The following is a 22,544-nucleotide window of genomic DNA, read 5'->3' as shown; positions in this document are numbered from 1 at the left end:
GCCCTCTTTTATATAGCGGCCACCTGGAAAGGTTGGGAACAGCCTCCAAATTTGGCCTCCGCTAATCTAAATAAGCAGTGATTTACGCTTCCGATTTTTTCGCGACCGTTGAACGCAAAGATAAACGCTTCATTAACTTCATTCGATGCGCGTGCCCCCGCTTCATCAATGCGCCCCTGCGACTCCATGGAATCCGATGATTTCCCGTTCATCCAACTTTGGCTGCTGCCATCGCCTTGATTCTTCTTCACCTGTCTCCGTCATTCGCTCTTGTTTCACCACGTCCATTGAGCATTCTACGCGAAGAATTAGCTGTCACCTATGATGCAACGATCCAGCGCTCAGATGCTAGCTCATTCACAGGAGCAGCAGCGATCCAAGCTGGTGGTTGCAGATGACTGCTTGGCAGCTAGCAATCCAGGAGCCGTACGCTATAGTCTGCAATTCGATCCAAAATCCCCACCAGAAAGCCTTGGCACTGGCCAGCAGGATGCAGCAGCAAAAGTGCATGATGCGACGCTCGGCGGCCCCCTTGGCAATTGCATGGACTGGCTACACCTTTGATGATTCCAGTCTCCAGAGGAGCTACCTTGTAGATTGTTTCTCCCCATGTTTGTCCCTTGCGCGCTTGTCCCCGTTTTAAAACTTGTCGGGTCCCAAGCCTTTTCGCTGCACCACTCGTGCCTTTCCTTCAAAGCTGGAGCTGATAAATCTTCTAATTTCACCGCAATCGCGTTTGAGAAACTTGGGCTGCTCGTGGATACGATGGGTCTCAGCCTTTGAGGCTCGGAGCCTGGAGAAACTGGGTTCTCGGTAGCCCAGCATCCTTGGCCTTCGCGCCGACCGTTGCACTACGCCTACGCTCTACCCAGCTAGCTCTCTGCAACGTAGTAGCTTAGGCAGTCAGAAGTGGTTCAGAGAGGGAGGGAGACTGACGGGACTCGTAGTAGAATTGTGAAGCGAACTTTGCAGCTGTGGTCAGACACGATACGTTATAAACATCCAGTCCGCTTTGCGAAATTGCGAATACAATCTACGACAGCTACCAATCTGACAAAGAACAAGCACAGTGAAGGTGGAGGAACGAGGTGAGCCACCATAACAGAACGCTAATGCTCTACAGTAATCGAGCGGGCCGCACGAAAGTTGTGTTGGAATTTCGATTTGCAGGGGCCTTCCTGATTCATGGGAATGTTATATCGCAAATAAAGCAACGTACCTATACGTAGGAGACAGTTACGCCTGAGAGATAGTTCCTACTTAGCTTACATAATTGCTATGCCCCGGTAAGAGAACTCTGAAAGTCTTTCGACCCCCTGCCGCGGTGTGACTTCTTGTTCTCCTCACTTCGTGGGAGCTATGTTCTCTGAGTTGTCCACGAAACAATCCACCTAAGCGCAGCCAAGAAACGAGGGGCGAGGCGTTATTAGATTGCGTTTCTCGTCACGCTGTGGTATCGACAAGGTAGAGACCACATAACGAAATCGAGTAATACCAAAATCTGGAAAGCAATGAAGCATTACTTGTTATTTAGGTAGAGACCACATAACAAAATCTGTTTCCTGGAAAGCAATGACGAACATTGCAATCATCACTCGTTATTTGTCACTAGAATGTTAGCGGCATGTTGCGAACCAAGGACGTAGCAAATTTTGGAATCGCTATCTAAAGAACTGGACAAAAAATGGTTGCCAAAATCAAGCATTATTCAACCCGGTAAACTATGCATGGGTCTCTTTCTTGTACGCGGAGTCCTGAAGCAATGGGACTCCGATCCAGCCTCTGCGTTATCCTTGACGAAGTGTGGCGTCAAACCCATGTGAATTTTTGCCTTTCATAGCGTAATGGCTGTGCGTTATTGCTTTATCGTTTTCCATCGAAAAAGCTCATACTGCGATACTTGTTTACAAATTGACCATACTTCTCAAAAATTGCATCACCGATTGCCACAGAAAATATGGCAGACCTGGGTACAGCTGCATTGAATGTGTTAGCCTCCCTCCCTTGGGCACGCACGTTGATTCGTGTCAATTCGAGGAGTGTACTACCCATGAGCCTTCTTGGTGATGGAAGTTCTTTGGAGCGTTTCATATACGACCATCCAACTCTTTAATGTAACTACCGCATGCTGGACTACGTCTCTGTATTCCGTTTGCAGCCACATCCCCAAAATGGAAGTTTCCATTGTATAAGAAGAATCTTTAGAGTCGCTTATATCGATCCCTGGATCTTTTGACAATAAGTCATAAACCAAGTCTCTGCTTTCCATGGCGCAGTTGACAGTTTTCGAGGTTAAAAATTGCACTTTCATTGTATTTTCACATCATGAGTATGCCGGGGCATGTTTATGGTACACGTAGAACGACATCCCATCCCTAAAGAACAGTCTTATGTCCGTGATGCTACACCTCTGTACATGGTTTCTTCTATAATTTATGACCTTAGCCATAGCCATTCCTGGAGTAGCCCGATGTCTGGGGAGTAAGTATGCATCATGACACTTTTCCGTTCATTATTGGCTCACACTCCAAAATTCACTGTGCGTCTTCACTTCCTTTTTGAAGTATTGCATATCCAATGCAACCTCAAGCATAGCCATTACGAAGACCTCCTGACCTCTGGATTGAGAGTGGACCTGTATTGTCTGAATGCACTGCGTCACAAATAGTAATGCTTCTCCAAGCTTTGAGCCTTAACTTCTTTAGGGAAAAAGAACCAGCCACAACCATTACGCAGAGCTCCCTGACCTACGGATAGGTAGATAGAGCAGACCTACTACATTGTGGTCCGTGGATGCATTGCTTCAAAGACCGATTGTTTTCCCAAAACAGTGTGCCTGCAGTTGCTCCCAGTCAATATAGGAGTATTTTAAGCTGCTCTCAACCAAATATATATATATTCTACAAGCTTGTGCCTTCACTTTGAAATCTTTTGGCTTTGAATGTGTGATCCAAGATCATGGAATCATTTCAATGATTTGGTCCCTTTCCACCTGGTGAACCAATTGGCATTGTGATTGACAGTCTTGCTGGGGCCCCGAGTCAGCCATAGCTGTTACGCAGACCTACCTAACCGATATTTATACACAGAGAGAGGACCTAACTTACGTTGTGGATGCATTGTGTTGCCTTTCGTGTTCTTCATTAGAGCACTCCATATAATTGAAACTGTAAACTGACACCACACCTTAGGAGCAGAATATTAGTCAAATAAATTCATTGTGTCAGCAGACACTTGCAGGACAACGTAGTGTCAAGTGATGCTGTCGTTGAGTCTTGAGACCTGTTTCCATGCATGGTGGTTTCACACTTTCATTTTTCCAATGGCATCCCATGATAATTCTCAATTGTAGAGAAGCAGATCTTGATTTTTGCTAAAGACTTGAAAACAGCATATGTGGCAGGAGGCAAATCTTACATGGACCCAAAAAAAACAAAGAACTTCGAAAAAGTATAGAGCAATAGAGTCTTTAACATGAAGATTGATTAATGGCTTGAAGTAAGATTGGAATCAACAAGATTAGGTCACCTTCAGCCATAGTGGCATGCGTGTCAGGCTATCATCGGTCACGTCTTGTGTCTCTTCAATCAGTGTTTCCATCCTTTGTCCAGGTTCCTGGAGCAGTGATAGAATGGTGAGGGTATCATCCGTCACTTACAGAGTTTCTCCAATCAGTGTTTCCATCTTTTTGTCCAGGTTCCTGCAGCAGTGATAGAATGGTGAGGGTACCAAGCAAAACTGATGATTTATTGCGTCAAAAGATAATCCTTATGCTTCTACCGGTAGATGTGTATACAAAAATATAGTAGCTTGGAACTATTAAATAAGAGACTAGCTTGGGGTGAGGCAATCTCACATAATCCTGCTTCCTGTCCTATCACTCCAGATTAATTGAGAATTTATGTGAAGACTTTTATGTTTGGGAATGAATGTATTTCCCAGTAATACAACGGCTTATGAGTATACAAGTCTGCTGCAAGGAAGGGGCTATAACTTGTACTGCATCTAGGTCCAACACGAAAGCAGGGGGTCAGTCATACTTGAGGATTCTGAAATGGCTAAGTATCAAGCTGTAGTGCCTATTCAATATATCAGATTAAAATGCCCATACCTCGGGTTCCACAGTTGTTTAAGAAAGAGCCTATGGTTACTCTTGGGTCCCACACGTAGAAATTATGCAGCAGTATCCTGACCTCTTGCAAAAGTATGTCTAGCATCAGACGTGAACTTACACACATTATTACACCTATAACTGAGACCTTGTTGTGTGTCGAGAAAACTCCCTTCTCTCTCTCTCTCTCTCTCTCTCTCTCTCTCTCTCTCTCTCTTTCTCTCTCTCTCTCTCTCTCTCTCTCTCTCTCTCTCTCTCTCTCTCTCAGTCTGGGTGTGGGTATTTGGGTGCAGACTGAGAGAGAGAGTCTCTCTCTCTCTCTCTCTCTCTCTCTCTCTCTCTCTCAGTCTGGGTATTCTGAGAGAGAGAGAGAGAGAGAGAGAGAGAGACTGGGTATTTGGGTGCAGACTGAGAGAGAGAGAGAGAAAGAGAGAGAGAGACTGGGTATTTGGGTGCAGACTGAGAGAGAGAGAGAGAGAGAGAGAGAGAGAGAAGATACGAAATGATGTTATGAATGTGTACTGACCCAAGAGGATCTAGACGACAAGGGGCAGACAACCAAGCAATACAGTAACAAGTCTATTATTGTGTTCTGCAGTTGCCATGTCAACGAGGCCAGTTCCATCTGTATCATTGCCTGCCCTTCCTCCAGATTCCCTTCTCTCATCAACTGGGCTGCCTGCACATTCAAGCTCATCTCCTCATTTAACATTGTTTATAGCTCTTGGGACTGTGATAACAGTGATTTCTCTTTGTCTGCTGGCACTCCTTATCCTCCTGATAAAACGAAAGAAAGAGGAGCTGGAAAGTCCAATTTGCAACACAGTTGGTTTACCATTGTGGAAGAAAGACCTCATTTTAAGCCCAAGAAGCCACTTCAAAAAGTGGAAAAAAGGTAAAGCTATGGCTGAGAAAATAATCTTCGAACATTCTGAAAGCACCCCACTGAAAACTCTGTTATCTTCTCCCTCTTAAAAAAAAGAAAGCTAACAAACAATGTGATAGGTGATGATACGTCGTTTTATTTTTGACAGACTCTTCAAGTACATTTCGCCACTTTCAATACAAGGAGATACAAAAAGCCACTGATGATTTCAGCACAATTATAGGGAGAGGTGGATTTGGCACTGTCTACAAGGCACGATTTCAAGATGGGCTCATTGCCGCTGTGAAGAGAATGAACATAGTCTCCAAACATAGCCAGCAGGAATTCTGCAAAGAGATGGAATTTTTGGGTCGTCTCCATCATCGACATCTTGTCACACTCAGAGGCTTCTGTGTGAAAAACCACGAAAGGTAAAACAGGTTTCATTATGGGTCATGTTCTTGCTTTGTATGCATGTTTAGAAGGTGTCCCTCTGATAAGTGTGATTTAATTAGACTCCAATGTGTGCCTTCGCCTTCCACTATCGCGCTTATCATCTGTTGCAATTTGCTACTCAAGATTGAAAAGGAGTGAACTGAGTTCGTATGATGAGCCTGCTTGCTTCCAAGCCAGTATGGCTTGATGAAAATTCTGGCCACAAAATATTTGGAATGGTATTCTCTGAGCCAGAAGGAATGCCATGCGCAGGTCGTGAAAGGTTATAGATGTAAAGCTACCCCCTGACTGACACGGGTCATATAATTAGCTCTTTAAGCAACCTTGGCATTTTAAAAGCCTAAAAGGCATGTCAGCAGCCAAGATCTTTTTTACAAAAGCACAAGGCTTGTGGGTCTAAGGTAGTGGACAGGCTTTCAAGACTTCAGTACAGATCCTTCCTGAGCATTCAAAAGCGCGATGTTTTGGTACTCCAATTAAGCAGAAAGATTTCCCTATCGTCACAATTTTCGAAAGTCGTACACCAGAGCTCCCTTAGCCATATTCTATATAAACGAAAATCCATCAAGTCCAGTAAACTCGGCAACAGTCCTGTGAGCGATCTTGTCTCACTCGCGATGATACTTCATGCATCATTTTGCTTCATCATTAAGAAGCATGGCTTGGGCAATTACATTAACTAAAAAAAATGCAGTGAATTTGTTTGTTTTACCACACAAGGAATAAGAAATGATCTCATATCCACCTTACCCCTTGCTCAAGGACATGCATGAGACATTCATTAACCCCAATTCACCACACTCAAGGATTCATTGCAATGCGTGTTCATTTCCATCCAAAAGATTTGATGAAACTTCTCTATGCCTGCATTTTCTGACCATCCAGTCATTTCAACCTCAGCCACACACTGTCCACATCAATTAACATGCTCAGTCATGTTTTTGCTTCTCAATTTGACATCTTTCAGTCTCAAGATTTTCATGACAGACGTCACAAAGAATGATTCGGAGGCCTTGCATGGGTGTTAACATAGTGGACAATCCGTGAAATGCAGAGCTAAAAGGACAGTTGGACTGTTTTTCCTCAGTCAAAAAGAGATCTAATATTGAATGGCTGTTCACATGCAAATATCTCCTTCACATTGTCTTTGTGGCTTTTGAATGTCCTTTGCTTGAAATCGTGCTACATTGATTTTGTGTGTGTGAACCATTGATATGAGCAGCAGATGACGTCAACTTCTCATTTTCTTATATGCTGTGCCAGGTTTTTAGTTTATGAATACATGGAAAACGGTAGCTTGAAAGAGCATCTGCTAGGTAATTATCAAAGCCCCTCTCAGTGAAATCCCACCTTCCGAAATTCCATCTTTGATTCCATTAGTAGGGTATTTATGTTGTTGGTAATGCCATTCAGAACTCTGCCCAACTAAGAGATTACTATATGTCTAAAACTATGTTCCTCCCAATTCGATTGAGATTTGCAGGTGGTAATAGCAAAACTACCCTGAACTGGCGAACAAGACTGCAGATTGCTATTGATGTGGCTTCAGCTCTGGTTCGTAACTAAGACCCCTGATTAATAAGAAGGTTTGCAGATTTTGAATGATCCACGGTTCACACTAGTGTGTTGCCTCACATTGGTCCTTGCATTATAAGCCCTTTTATGATGCACGTCAGACAATTACTCTTAGCTAAGTCTAATCAAATCCTGAAATATCTCACCTTGATTTATAACTAATTACTGACCTAATATTTTTTGTAGGAATATCTGCATTGCTATTGTGAGCCACCTCTCTGCCACAGAGACATCAAGTCAAGCAATATCTTGCTAGATCAGAAGTTCATGGCAAAGGTACAAATAGTAAGGAGTTGAGCTATTGTCATCGCTTCTTTTTTCCATGTTGTCTCCAATGATAGTATGCAAGACACGCATCAAAGTTATGCAAAAGTAAAAGATCTCAGTATGTTACCAGCAGTATATCAAGTCAAGGAATATCTTGCTAGATAAGAAGTTCGTGGCAAAGGTACAAATAGTAAGGAGTTAAAGTTGCAAATTATTGTCATCGCTTCGTTTGCCATCTTCATCTTTGCCTCCAACCATAGTATGCAATACATGCATCAAAGTTATGTAAAATTAAATGATCTCAGTCTGTTACCAGATCTTTCTTCAATTTTATGGTTGTCTTAGTCACACTGAACATTCCATAAGGATGGGAGTCACACGTGTAGAATAAAAATAGTGGCAGCTATTACTAGGGTCGCAGCAGCAAACAGAGATGCGCCAATGCAAGATTCCCTCTTTCAATCAGCAATTTTATCAGAGTAACCTGAATCGCCCTTCTACGCCACTTGCAGCCACATATGCTTGTACTTCAGCCCTTTATCCTCTGCGATGTTGGCTGCATCTGCAGCTTCGCTGTGGCCTTTCATGTGCTTTGTATTGCATTGGCAGAGTTTCCTACTCACACAAAGCCTTGTTGCTTGCAGATTGCTGATTTTGGCCTTGCACATGTTGCCCCGGATACTGCTTCAGGGTTTCAACAAATCAGTACGGATGTGCGTGGAACTCCAGGTCTTACTCATCTTCTGCTTGATTTGGAATCTACTCTTCAGCTGAGAACTTTCTAATCAGGGAAAGCTCACAGAAATTGGATGCCTCTAGAATTGTACAGTGTATGCATATTACATTCTTAAATATAGATTTTGACTTCAGTTGACATTGGTATCAGGTTACATGGACCCTGAGTACGTTGTTACTAGGCAGTTGACTGATAAAAGCGATATATACAGCTACGGGGTGTTGCTTCTGGAGCTTATTACTGCTCGTGCTGCTGTTCAAGACAATGTAAATCTTGTAGAATGGGCTCAACGATATGTCTCTGTCGAATCAAACATGCTACAAATGATAGATCCAGACTTGAAATCTTTGTACAACATGGAGGAGCTTCAGAGTGTTGTAGGTCTGATCAAGATGTGCACTCGGAAGGAAGGAAGATTGAGACCAAATATCCAGCAAGTGATAAGATATTTACACGATAGATTGGATTTAAACAATGCAGACGCATTGCAAAACTCTGCACTCATGCTTTCACAAGATACTGCTGGCAAAGAATCCCCATCATACTTGAACATTAGTGACGAAATAGGGTCTTTAAGCTCCGCTTTCTCCCCCTATACTCCTTTGTCAGAGTGCTGTGTGAGCTTCCGCTTTGAGACAACTCCTCCACTATCTCCCACTTGAGATGAAAGATAAATGGTTTCCTTACATTAGCATTTCTCTGCTGATATGCCTCTAACACAAAGGCAACCTACATTGAGCATATGGTAGCTATTAGATGTAGGATGTGTGCCGAGCTAGGGGCACCTGATTCTTTGCTGGATAAAGCCTATGTTCCATTATGTGGCTTTGACTGAAGGGCTTACTTACATTTTCTTGCAGAAAGGACGACAGCTATGTACATTACAGACACTTGTACACTTCTAGTTATTGCTTTGACAGAGAATATGTATGACTCAACTTGCAGCCAGCTCCAGAAATCATCTGCGGTAAGAATAAAGGCTCTAAAACAAGACTCGTTCATCTGAACCCGCCGTTTCTCTGTCTCATATACTCGCACACGCGCATGCGACGCAATATGCAACGTCTTGATAAGATGCTTAAAGACTCAAATAAGGGATAAACACAAGGAATGGCAAAGGGAAAACATTATTTCATTAACTGGGCCGACCGATGCTGTGCTCTCTTGCAAGTATCAAACCCAAGGAGTCATGATTTACGTGAAAGTCCAGGAGGGCAAACCAAGGTTTGAGGACGGCAGAGGATTCCACCATCATCCGTTCAATTCACAAGGAAATTTACAGTGAATGCAGTCAGCGCGATCTTATGGATCAACAGCTCACAATCATCAAGCTCGATGCCTAATCTCCACCACTTAGAATTTCATATTGCACCATCGTATTCTGGTTTTTGATCGAAAGCTGAAAGATTTTGTCAAAAATGTTTGCAAGCATGCATTTTGTTACACATAAAGATGAAGGCCAATTTTCTTCTACTTTTCAACTACTTTTTTATTTTCTCCTTTAGTGCCCTTCACCCCACTCCCTACACGAACTCAGTACTATAATTGAGCATTGGATTCTCAGGTATGTGTGTGTTATGTGGATCTATATGTGTGAACGCTTGTAGTACCCACTCTTTGGCACTCATAACATTCGTGACGATGTCATTGTAGCTAGTCCCTCCTATGCATGATGGACTGTCATGAGATTGAAATTGCACTGTGTGTTGTACTTTTTAGAGGATCATGTTCCTCGCTTCATATAGATATATAAATAAAATTGTAGGCCAATTTTCTTCCACTTGTAACAAAATCACATTTCTTGCTAACAAAAATGTGCTTGTGGTACTCGGCTGGAACCTCGCATATGCCAACATGGGACTTGATTTGAATGGGAAGCAAAATGCCCTCTGCCCATCCTCAAGATATTTGATGTAATTGATGATCAGGCAAGAGTTGAGATATGAAACTAGCGAGGAAACCAAAATTAGGTTCCTCTCATGAATTGTGTCTATGTAGTAGGTATAGATTTCCAATCCAACCAAGTCACAAATGACTTGTCAACTTGCAATGATAGTAGCAATCATTTCAAAATTACTATTTTTAGTCTTTCTTGAACAGAAGGGATGCTTTAAGCACAATGTACATGTCTTGAAGATTGGATCATGTGTGTTGGTCTCTATGTACACCTTAATTGGCAAAAAATATCAGGGGGTGCTTCAAGTTTGATGCTTTCTTTGTGCACAAGTTCCAATTGCCACAAAATGAATAGAAGTTCAGCTTCATGATAAAGTGTACATGAACACTTTCCTAATAATGAAAGAGCAATAGCTATGAAAGGCTAGAATCTAGTGGAAAGACCAGTGGATGAGGTCTTGATTAAGCACGCAACTTAAGACATGAGCCAAGAGGAGTATTGCCTGCCCTCTCCCCCCCCCCTCTAGCACCCTTCCTCTACCATGAAGAGCATCATTTTTTCAACCATAGGTGATAGACTTATGCATCAAAAGGTGGGTACATGACATATGAACGTAGGGAAATAGTGTTTTATAAAAATAAATAGGTATTGAACGTCAATGAATCATAGAAACCATCCCTAAGAATAGGGAGGCACATGATGTTTTTTGTGGTTAATAACAAACAATTGAAGCAAAAGAAAGATGAAAGATGCCTTAAGTACAAACCAAAACATATTGATTATGCATATTTATTAAATCTTGTCAAGTGGGTGCTAAGTGGAAATTTTTGAATTCCTGGGTCAAAAAATATGGACAAATTGGTTAAATGATTTGATTGGGGATTAAAAAAGGATTCAAAATGATTGCCACATCACTTTTTTTCTAGAGTTCACCACATCATTATTTTATATTCCATACAAATAATATATTTATACAAATATGTTCACTAGTAAGAACAACCTTTCTTCACACTAGTTTGGTTATCTCACACTTGGCTCTCAAGCCAAGCAAAAGAGATCAAAGAAGGGAGACCATTTAGATTGTTTGAGCGATCTTCAAGGTCTAAGATAAGATTAAATTTTGTGTTTTTTTGCTTTTTTGAGTTCCTAGGAGCGCTTGTGTGTACTAAATCTGAGTGTTTGTCAACGTTGTATTGTTTTACAATTGAAAGTTTATTTCTTTTGAAATGTGAAATAGTGTTGTAAATTTTTTAAATAAATATTTATTCTCACAATTTTACATGTGAATGAATGAACCTTATACTATTCACAGGTGCATGTGAATGAACATTATTAATAAAATCATTCTTACATGTACTTTGTGAAAAAATGTCTTACTTTCAGTTGTCATGTGAATGAATGGATAGCTATAGAGATAGTCCTTCTTACACTTGCACATGTGAATGAATGAATCTTTTATTCTCTCACTTGTGCATGTGAATGAATGTCTTAAAGAAAACCATTCTTACACCTGTGTTTGTATACAAATGTGATAATCCATAAACTTAAACCAATATGGTTTTGCTAATTTGGTTAATCTAGTGGTGTAGATGATAAATGGTATACAAGTGGTATCTTGCTTAATAACCTTGTCATGGCAAAATCAAGAGCATCCAATAGTGCATCTGCTAAAGAAAAATACATATGCTTTAGAAGGTTACACGTAGAAATTGAGAATTTATCAAAGGACCCTACTAAACTTTTCTCTAGAAATGTGAGTACTATTTAGTGGTAGTATTTCATGGTAAAACAATGATAACGTGGGGAGGGAGAGAGAGAGAGAGAGAGGAGTGCACACGATATAGGTACCTGTACACTATCTTGTATTGAACATAAACATGAATATATACATGAGTACCCCTTAGGGTTAGGGTTTTCCCTATGAACCCTATCTAGATAGTGCCAATTTACACTATCCTCAACACCCCCTCTTAAATTGCAATGGGTAAGTAGAGGGTGCATGTACAAGATCTTTTTGTGGATTTGAGGGGCTTCCATTGGTTCAATGTATCCAAATTACAATAATGCAGATAGGACTAAATGGTCCCATGTCCAATGCTTATGTGTGGCACTTAGCCTCCGAATTTCATGAGGTCAATTAGTCAATTACATGCCATAAACATCAAACTTTAAGGCATTTGTGCCAACAAACTACCGCATTGGCCAAGCACCAAGAACAAAGTTTTGACCATCCACATAAGGTTGAAGACATAAACACCAACATAGGGCCACGACCACACAAGAACAGGTATGCCATGGTAGCCAACATCCCATGCATTTATGCACAAGTAAATGCAAAGCATAGCATAGAATAGTCATAAGAAAAGGTGCTTCATGCACATGGTTTTTGCCATTTTTGCACACTAGCTGAGAGGGAACAGAGGATCTCTCATACCATGTGGGAAACCAAAACAAGGTATATTGTCAATACAAGATGCATTGGGTATAAAGGGACGTAGACCCCTAGAGTCTACCCCATAGCCATGCAATGCCTTCAACACCCCTCCAAGAAAAAGCCAATAGGATGAGACAAGGATCTTGATCAACTCAATATAACCAAGGACCATCAAATTATAAAAATGCATATGGGACTAAACATCCCCAAGTCCACGTGTATTTTAGCACTTACATGTGCCATTTAGCCTCTAAATTTCACTAGCTCAATTAGCCAATTACATGCCATGAGGGTTGAAAGGGCCAACGTCCCAATAGTATATGCCCACCAAGGAGTTTATATTCTATTTGAAACTAAAACTTGAAGGAGTTAGTCTTCTCAAATGGGCAATTTTTGAATCACCAATGAAGATGAGGACCCACATTCTTGTCAATCACTTCTTAGAATTTTTTTTTGTTTTTATCTACCTCCTCTACAAGGGCATGATCTAGAACTTGACTATGCTACCAATCTTTTGCCTCACCACAATATGTTTTCCACATGCATGCTATACTAGTCTTTGGGGCATCCTATAGGTTCTCTTGGATGTGATGTCACTCTTCAAGCTATAACATAGCATCTCTGACTATACAAGGATATAATTTTTAACAGAGTGATTTACATGGCCTATACATACTTGAGGGGATGAAACAAATACTCATCAAATATGATTAATTTATGTGAATGTACAAAGGGGATATTTAAATTCAATATAAAAGCATGTGTTATCTCTGTGCCAACATGGACTTAGGTAGAATAGAATGTGTGTGTAGAGTAGCGGCAAAGCTCCGCTTGTACTTGCATAAGGCTAGAAATAATCCCTCTTAGAAATCCAACTTGCATGTTCTACATGCAAGTCCTACATGTGAGTTCTACATGCAAGTCCTACATGTGAGTTCTACATGCAACTCCTACATGCGAGTTCTACTTGCAACTTCCTTGCAACTCCTACATGCAAGTTCTACATGCAACTCCTACATGCAACATGCAACTTGCAACTCCTACATGCAAGTTCTACATGCAAGTCCTACATGTGATTCCTACATGCAACTCCTACATGCAACTTCTATATGCAAGTTCTACATGTAGAGAGAGAATGTCTTACAATTCCTACATGCAGAGAGAGAAGCTCTTCAACTTGTATAAATACCCCATAATAGAATGAAACCCACACTCTTTGGGGCATTGTGTTGAGTTCTACTTTGGTATTCCAAGAAATTGTCTCAAGTGTCCACGCTTCCTTGCACTCCATGTCCAAAAGCATGTCCTAACCTTGCAACTCCTCCTCCCCTCTCCTCCAACCTTGCAACCCATCCTCTCCCTCTCCTCCTCCCTCCTCCTCCTCCTCCTCTCTCTTCTTTCCCCCATGCTCTTACACCTTCTTCCTCTCCCACTCCTATGCTCCCCCTAAACCCTTAACCTCCATGATCTACGAGGGAGACGAGTTCTCCACCATGTACTCTACCCTGAACCTTGGATCCTCCTTCTAACCCTAGAACCTCCTTCTAAACCTTGGAACCTCTCTCTAAACCTTGGAACCTCCTTCTAAACCTTGGAACCTCCTTCTAAACCTGGAACCTCCTTCTAAACCTTGGAACCTCCTTCTAAACCTTGAACCTCCTTCTAAACCTTGGAACCTCCTTCTAATCCGTAAACTCCTCCTAAACCCTGCAACCCCCAATGAAGGCGAAAGCCTTCATTACCTTAACCATGATGATACACGTTCCTTTTACACATACATGAACTATGTTTGCTTACCACATTAAGCCTCCGTCTCTCACCAAAATACAACTCGAGGTCCTAAGCTACACGTATACTACAAATGACAACCCCGATATATCTGCAGGTGACAAAAAGCCTCGGAACCCTGCATACTGAGAATACCCTGCTCTTCTTACGGAAGCCATGGGAAATATTGGGTCTTTCCCATGGTTTCCGCAGGAAGAGCAGGGTATTCTCAGTATGCAAGAAGAGGAGGGAGAAGGAGGAGGAGGAGGAGGAGGAGGAGGAGGAGAAGGGAGGAGGAAAAGGGAGGAGGAGGGAGGAGGAGGAGGAGGAGGAGGAGGAGGAGGAGGAGAAGGAGGACGAGAAGGGAGGAGGAGGGAGGAGGAGAAGGGAGGAGGAGGAGGGAGGAGGAGAGGGAGAGGATGGGTTGCAAGGTTGGAGGAGAGGGGAGGAGGAGTTGCAAGGTTAGGACATGCTTTTGGATGTGGAATGCAAGGAAGCATAGACACTTGAGACAATTGCTTGGAATACCAAAGCAGAACTCAACACAATGCCCCAAAGAGTGTGGGCTTCATTCCATTATGGGATATTTATACAAGTTGGAGAGCTTCTCTCTCTGCATGTAGGAATTGTCAAAGTGTGGATCGTACTAGCCTAATCTATCACTTAACGAGCATAAAGATCATGGAGGATCATACCAAATAAGGAAGGCCATGGAGAGAGAGACAGGAAGTACGAAACACTCAATCTATTCCAATGTGCTATTCTCAACCATACATGATAGGCCTCTTATATAGAGAGTGCCCTTTGAATAGTCAACACATGTGTGATCCTCTCATCCACATCTCTCCTTGTGGATATCCTCAATCCACATCTCCACATCATGTAGTCCACATCCTAGGGTGGCTACTTTAATTCTTTCCTATACCATACCTTAGCCCATTAATCTATGTGCTCATGGCACCATATCTCAACACCTCCCCTTGGTGCCATAACCCTTTGGCTACTGCAAGGTGGTCAGATGTGAGTTCCATTCCATCACCTCCCCTTAGTGCATGCATTGCTACTTAAGGTGGTCAAGTGTGGCTTTTACATGTCAATACCTCCCCTAGGTGCTTTCATAGCTACTCTCAGGTGGTCAGGTTTGATTACAAAATATAGGCAAGGTTGGCAAGGTTTTTGCTTTTCAATACATTCCATTGATGTCACCTTTTGGCTCATGGCTTGATGACGACTCGTTTGCTTCTTTGTTTGGTGTAGCTACCTGCATGATGCTTTGTTCTTCCATGTGCCTTAATGCTTTCTGTGTGGATGCCATGTTTCGGGCTATGGTCATCTCATACACTTGTGCTTTCGGTTTGCTTTTTACATCGATGTTTGCATTCATGCTTTGCTTTGTCATTTGTTGCAAAGGTCTTACCAATTGATTTCTTTCAATATTGGCAGTGTCTAATTGCATACAATGATTCTGATCTGACAGGCGCGTAGAGCTCAAAAAGACGATCACTTTTCCTTTTTGGAGCATGTCCAAATTCTTCTTGGATTGCAAGTTATGGCTTGTCGAAGTTTCTATGAAGAAGAGGGCCTTTGATGATGTGGCACAGGGATTCACATGCTGAATTCCATACTGTGCTTAGCAAGGGACTCTGTGCTTAGGTGGCACTGTGGTGACCTTGTAACCCAGCCTCGTGAACCCAAGCTAGAAATGTTAACTACGGTTATCTTTTGACCTAACCATGGAGCTAACCTAAGGTCAATCTTGACCTAAGCTGAGTGGCTTATCCGCCATGTGTCTTCTCCTTTGGCTGCCACGTGTCACTTGTAGAAACCTTAGGAAAAATGAGAGAGAAACTTTGAATCTGCTACGACGCTCGACGCGGTGGAGATTCGGAGAAGGCGACGCTGTTTTGTTGACGGAAGCTTGTCGGTGGTCATTGGCTATGGCATTGTGGCTCTTGGAGCCGGTAGAGGAGAATCTTAGAGCCTTGGAGTGCCTTTGATACAGAGCTAAAGTTTCGCTACGAAAGGTCGTGGAGAATCCGTCGGCTGCTGATGGAGGCGAGGACGTTGGAGCCAAGTTTGATGCAGAGGAGGCATTTGATGGCATTGGTGGCAGCTACTAGGAGCTCACGTTGGAGGAGCTATTGAGCCACTCTTACTCTATCGGCTGCCTTGCTGGAGTCGCTTGTTGGAGTCACTGGAGAGGTGCGCTAGCATTGAAGGAGCTGCGGGCTAGCAGAGAAGGACCTCGTAGAAGATATTCGGAGCAACTGGTTGTGTGTCGTAGCGGGCTATTGACACAGGAGTCCATCGGGCTGCAAGAGGTACTGGACTCAATAGTTTCACGATGCAGTGAAGCGATGTGAGGTTGAAGCATGCGGTGAGGGCTTCGTGAATTGCTGCAGTTGGAGAAGCCGATTGGAGCTGTGTGGGTGCTGGAAGGTGCTATGCAAGGAGCTTGGAGATGGACTAGAGCATCCAGCGTCTTGCTTGCAGCCACAGGTCATTAGTCATTGGCAGAAGGTAGAGCTGCTTGTGCCATGCCGCGAAGTTGCTGGAGCGTTGTGAGCTTGTAGGAGCTCTGAGGCCGGCTGTAGGGAGTCAGACTTGAGGTGGATGAAGAGCTAGTGGCTGGTTGCTATTTTGTTGCAGTTCTGGAGGACTTGACACTCCTCACTTGCAATAGTGCTCAATCACTCCGGAAGCATCTTCCTTGCCACTGATGAGGCTACAGCGCTTAGATAGGCAATGTCTTGCTTATCGTCTCTGCCCAAGGAGGTCTTGGTATAGTAGAGACCTATGTCTCTCACTCTATTTCTCCAAGGGAAGAAGACAAATAGACTTTCTAAGAGTTTCCCTAGATCTCTATTTCTCACAGAGTAGACTCTCTCTCTCTCTCCAATAAATACTCAAGAAACACTCACACCCTGAAACTAAAACTAACCTAGGAGAGCTAGACCTAAGCTCTGATACCATGTCAAAGTGTGGATCATACTAGCCTAATCTATCACTTAACGAGCATAAAGATCATGGAGGATCATACCAAATAAGGAAGGCCATGGAGAGAGAGACAGGAAGTACGAAACACTCAATCTATTCCAATGTGCTATTCTCAACCATACATGATAGGCCTCTTATATAGAGAGTGCCCTTTGAATAGTCAACACATGTGTGATCCTCTCATCCACATCTCTCCTTGTGGATATCCTCAATCCACATCTCCACATCATGTAGTCCACATCCTAGGGTGGCTACTTTAATTCTTTCCTATACCATACCTTAGCCCATTAATCTATGTGCTCATGGCACCATATCTCAATAGGAATTGTAAGACATTCTCTCTCTACATGTAGAACTTGCATATAGAAGTTGCATGTAGGAGTTGCATGTAGAACTTGCATGTAGAACATGCATGTAGGAATCGCATGTAGGAGTTGCAGTTGCATGTAGGAGTTGCATGTTGCATGTAGGAGTTGCATGTAGGAGTTACATGTAGAACTCGCATGTAGGACTTGCATGTAGGAGTTGCAAGTAGAAGTTGCAAGTAGAACTCGCATGTAGGAGTTCCATGTAGAACTCGCATGTAGCACTTGCATGTAGAACTCGCATGTAGGACTTGCATGTAGAACATGCAAGTTGGATTTCTAAGAGGGATTATTTCTAGCCTTATAAGCGGAGCTTTGCCGCTACTCTACACACACATTTTGTTCTACCTAAGTCCATGTTGGCACAGAGACAACATACTCCCGGATCCATTTTATTACTCGTCCTCGGGTTATGGCTTATTGTGAGCACGTACCTGGATTGCCATGCCTTTAGTCCAGTGGCTGTGGAACTTCTATCATGCCAGTCGATCCTACTATAAAGCCTTGGCACCATACAATTTTTGCTCAGTTTCTAGGTAGCCTATATCCACCAATTGTTCGAACAGCGATATGTGGTGTGCTTCTAAGAAGATCACTCTTTGATAGAGTCGGCTTGTAATTTGAGCATCGACCCGTTCATTGGGATTGAAACTAAGTGGAGACAAATGGGTATCGAGGAAACATGGGACCTCCAGAATGAATTCCAATGTTTTACAGAATATAGCACTTAGGCGAAGGAATCAATCAATGTTGCCGCGCATTATTTGCTCATGCTGCTGAAGTGCTCGGATCATTGTGCCTTGGATATTCCATTCTACATCAGAGTATGGTTCGATCATTGGCCAATTAATGGTTCGATCTTCATCCAAAGTGTGTATGTTGGCTTCCCATTTTTTACGTCATGGAACTGCATAGAACTTGGGATGGGTTCTGAGACATGGAGGTGCACATAGGTACTCCTTTAAGAAGATTACATCAAAGAGCTTGGGACGGCGCCAATCAGGTTGTGGATCCAACTTGCTTATCCAACCTTCACTAATTTGATGCTAATGAAGGTTGGTAGGAAAGTTTTCCAGGGTCCATCCACCTCGAGTTTTCATATCAGGATATTTGCTCCAAAATCCCTTGATGGGGTTACTGGGAAGTGGTATCTCATCAAAATCATACCCATCATTGGAACTTGGCACGGGCGTACGAATTGGATTATCCAGATCCTGATATTCAAAATCAAATACTGTGTCATTTTCTGTTGATGGAAGCATAAGTAGTGTCGAAGGTGATGGCAGGGCAGGGAGAGAATCTAGGGACATGGGGGAGAAATATGGAAGAGTGTTAGTTGTGGAAGGGCGAGCAGAGGGGAGGGGGGGAAGAACTGGGCAAATGGTTTGAGCAGCTTGGTAATCCTCAAGGGTAGGATTAGCATGGGAGGGGCAGAAGCTAGGTGTGAGGGGCTCGTAAGTTTGTGACTATTGGGTTAGTTGAAAATGGTGAGAGGCATGAGCAAAGAGACGATGGAGGGAATAGATGTTAGGATGGAGCTCGGGGAAGGTTAAGAGGGTGGTAGCAGCAAGAGTAAGTGAGGTTATGAGGTTGGCAAAGAGAGTGGTTAGATATGGGAAGTTGGATGTGAGATAGGCCCTGTCATCCTTCGACGCTTCTTTTTGCTGGTGTGATGGGATCATCAACTGCATGGGTCGGATATTGGTTATGTCATACCTTGCAAATAATAGTGATGGCCTTTGTAGCAATGGCAACAAACTAGCAATAACCCTGAAGGGAGGACTACCCATGAGGCATACATATGCAATGAAAGCATTCATCCTGAGTGCTATAAACCCGGCATGTGTAGACAGGCAGAAGATATTTTTCTCATCCTCGAACAAGTCTTGGCAAATTATGCGTAGAGTTTTGGTCCCTATGGAACGTTCCCATTTGATTGTTGGATGAGCAGATACGATCATGATTTGGAGTTGCTTCCATTGGATAAGCACGCGTGCATTGAGGTGATCTTCCACTTGTAGAGCAGCCACAAGCTATTGGTACACCACCATTGTGCATTGTAGTGGGGCTTCATTGGTGTTGTCTTCCATTGCCTCATTGTTGTGCACTAGCAATTAGAGTTCGAGCTTGGAGATGATTATCTTTTGGGAGTGCATCTCATTCATTTTTTCTTTGTGTTTCTGTTAGATGGGTGTATATGCCTCCTTAAGCTTTTTCCTGTTGAGGAATGTCTTCAGTGGTATTGGACCATTGGTCCAAGATGTGCTTGTGAAGTGCTAGCCTCTTGAGCGGTAGCAAGTTGGTCCTTTAAGATTCTGCATTCCCTTGTAAGCTCGTCAATGCTGAAGGCACATACTACCAAAGATTGTTTCATGTCTTCAAGCTTGTCTTTGCAATCCTGGAGCTCTTCTTCCTTGTGAATTAGAGTGAGTTGAGCTTGTGCCACTACCTCCATCTGTTGAGCATGTGTGGATGTCAAGGAGTTATAGTAGGTCTGTAGGATTGCCGTTGCCCATACTGGTGAGAAGGATATGTCCAACTCCTCAATTGGTTTTGGTGACTGGGGCAGAGTCATTTCTCTTTCTTGTAGCTCTTTTTTTATGATTATAGCCAATAAGTGTGGAATTTTACATTTTTGGCCTGATGAACCATCTAGTTTCTTTGTAAAGAAGATGACTAAGTGTTGGATCTAGTCTTGCTTTAGCTCCCTACTCAGCAAAACAAATGTGTGGAGTGGAAGGGATCGATTCTTACCACACAACCCCCAGGATTGTGGATAGGAATTGTGCTGCTTCCCTGAGGCAATGGTTAAGGATGGTGCGAAGTAATATGCCGTCCCTATGGAACAGTGTGCCCTTAGCGAGGAGAGGCTGTACTTCGAGAAACTTTGCATCGGTAGGCCATGTAGGGTATTTGGCACTGTGTGTTGGCAGTGAGGAAGCCCTTTGAATGATTGTACTATCGAGGATAATGCTTAGTGGGCTCTGATATACAGTGATTGTACCAACTTGCCAACCTGTGCATTACTGGAGTGGTAAGAATGGAGAAAGTCCCTAATGTATGTGGTCATTGTAGGACTATCCTCCAAGGATTTTAGGCTCTCATGCAAACTGCCTAGACCCCTTTGCTCTAAGTAAGATGTTGCTTCCTAGGAAAGAGCATAAGTCGATGTAGGTGGCCAAACAAGTTCCAGTGACTGGGCCCCATCAATGGTTGTGTAGGCCGGTGGTGACTGGGGTGGCATGTATTCTCCATGGTCATGCACTGAATCCTCTTCGGAGCTATCGCTCTGGACCACAAATGCCTATGGTCACCATGGTTGAGAGGATGTAGATGGCTGCGAACTCTGGAGGGGGTCTCGTGGTTGAGGCTGTGGGATCTTTCTGCCTCCTCTTTAGTGGCTCCATCTTTTATGAACCTACATCCATGTGCATGTGATTTACCATTGATCATTAGATTAATTGGCAGGCAGGTATGACCTTTCTATGTCTTTGTGAGAGATCTTATTTTTATACATGCTTTGAGAGTGTGGAATGAAAGAGTGGCGCACAATTATTCATGCAATCTTCTATGTGTCTAAGCGAAAGCGTGTGAGTGCACGTGACCTAGTAGCTAGGTAGGGACTAACTATATGCTGCTTTTTTTTTGTTGCTCGGATTTCATAGGGCAGCTAGAACTCAGGCATCACTTCTGAGCCCTAGGTTAAAATCGATTAATGCTACCTATATGTGTGAAGACATACATATGCAAGTGAGGGCTCGTGATACAATCTAATCCTAACTAAGGAAGACTTGGTTTCCCAAATCTTCATTTTTGTCGGGAATGGCTTGCATGTTGAAGTAGTAGCGCTTCAGTCGACTCCCGTTTATTGTTGTGTTGAATGGGACTCCATCCAATGTTTCTAGCAGCACAGCTCCGATGGGATTCATCTTTCTTACTCGGTAGGGTCCTTGACCTAGATACTTCAGTTTCCCCTTGTGTACTTTGGCATTGTATAACACAACCAAGTCACCTTCCTTGATGTCTTTATCTTTAAGATTTCTATCAAACCATGCCTTTTTTCTATGTTTTTCTATTGTCATGGCATGGTAGGCGACTAGTCTTGTCTCTATATGCTTCTCCAATGCATAGAGTCTTTCTTTCAAGGATTCAAGGTCTCCCATGCGTTCCTGTACTGCTATGCGTAGGCTTGGTATTACAAATTCTAGTGGGACCATAGCTTCAAGGCTGTACACGAATTGAAAAGGTGTGTTCCTTGTACTGACCTTGAGTGTGGTTCTGTATGTCCATAAGGCTACATTCAGTTTCTCTGCCCAATCAGAATGTTGTGGTTCTACTACCTTGGTGAGGATAATGCATAATATTTTGTAGGTGGATTTGGCATGTCCATTCCCTTGGGGGTACTAGGGTGTGCTTTTTCTATGGATTACCAACATAAAGCCAGACAAGAGTTCTTGGATTACCTCATTGATAAAATGTGTGCCTCTATCCGACACAATTTCAATGGGGCATCCGAATCGGGTGATCACATTCTCGTATAAGAATCTTGATGTGCTTCTGGCATCTTCCTTTCTGACTGCTTTAGCTTTAGCCCATTTTGTAAAGTAATTAGTGGCCACAATTATGTAGCGTGCCTATGTTCCCTTTACTGCTGGATGGATGGGACACATAGTCAATCCCCCATTTTCAAATGGTTTTTGTGCAACAACTGTTGTTAGGGGATTGAAGTGTTTGTGTTGTGGTTTAGTAGTCCCTTGGCATACATCATAGCCTTTTACATATTCATAGGCATCTACCCATAGTGTTGGCCATCAGTAGCCTGTGAGGAGGAATTTTCTTATTGTGGCTTTCCCTTGGAAGAGTCCTCTTGCAATGCCTTCATGGACTTCTTGCCATGATCTCATGAGGCATTACACATCTTAATACCTGGTCCTTGCTCATCTTGTACAGTTGTTCTGCAATGAGTTGATAGGGTGCAACCTTTAGAATTAGTTTTCTAGCATCTACTACTTTCATTTCAGGGGGTTGTCTTCATGTCATTAAATACCCAATGATATCTCCACACCACTCTGGA

At 42.9% G+C, this 22,544-nt stretch overlaps 1 protein-coding gene across 1 annotated transcript; it reads left to right on the top strand.

Annotated features, from left to right (window-relative positions):
- Positions 1–737: 737 nt before the first annotated feature.
- On the top strand, positions 738–8,954 carry LOC147894236 (putative receptor-like protein kinase At1g49730). Its single transcript, XM_087384936.1, has 8 exons — positions 738–1,088; positions 4,710–5,006; positions 5,146–5,407; positions 6,696–6,748; positions 6,916–6,986; positions 7,194–7,283; positions 7,919–8,003; positions 8,161–8,954. The coding sequence occupies exons 2-8, from the start codon at positions 4,715–4,717 to the stop codon at positions 8,670–8,672; spliced, it is 1,365 nt and encodes a 454-aa protein (XP_087241062.1). The 5' UTR covers positions 738–1,088; positions 4,710–4,714; the 3' UTR covers positions 8,673–8,954.
- The last annotated feature ends 13,590 nt before the right edge of the window (positions 8,955–22,544 follow it).

Source organism: Dipteris shenzhenensis, chromosome 14 (assembly GCF_047967505.1).
Source record: "Dipteris shenzhenensis isolate YYH24624 ecotype China chromosome 14, Dip_SZ_1.0, whole genome shotgun sequence".
NCBI classification, from domain to species: domain Eukaryota; kingdom Viridiplantae; phylum Streptophyta; class Polypodiopsida; order Gleicheniales; family Dipteridaceae; genus Dipteris; species Dipteris shenzhenensis.
The sequence above is the reverse complement of the archived record's forward strand: the minus strand, read 5'-3'. Positions and strand labels throughout refer to the sequence as shown.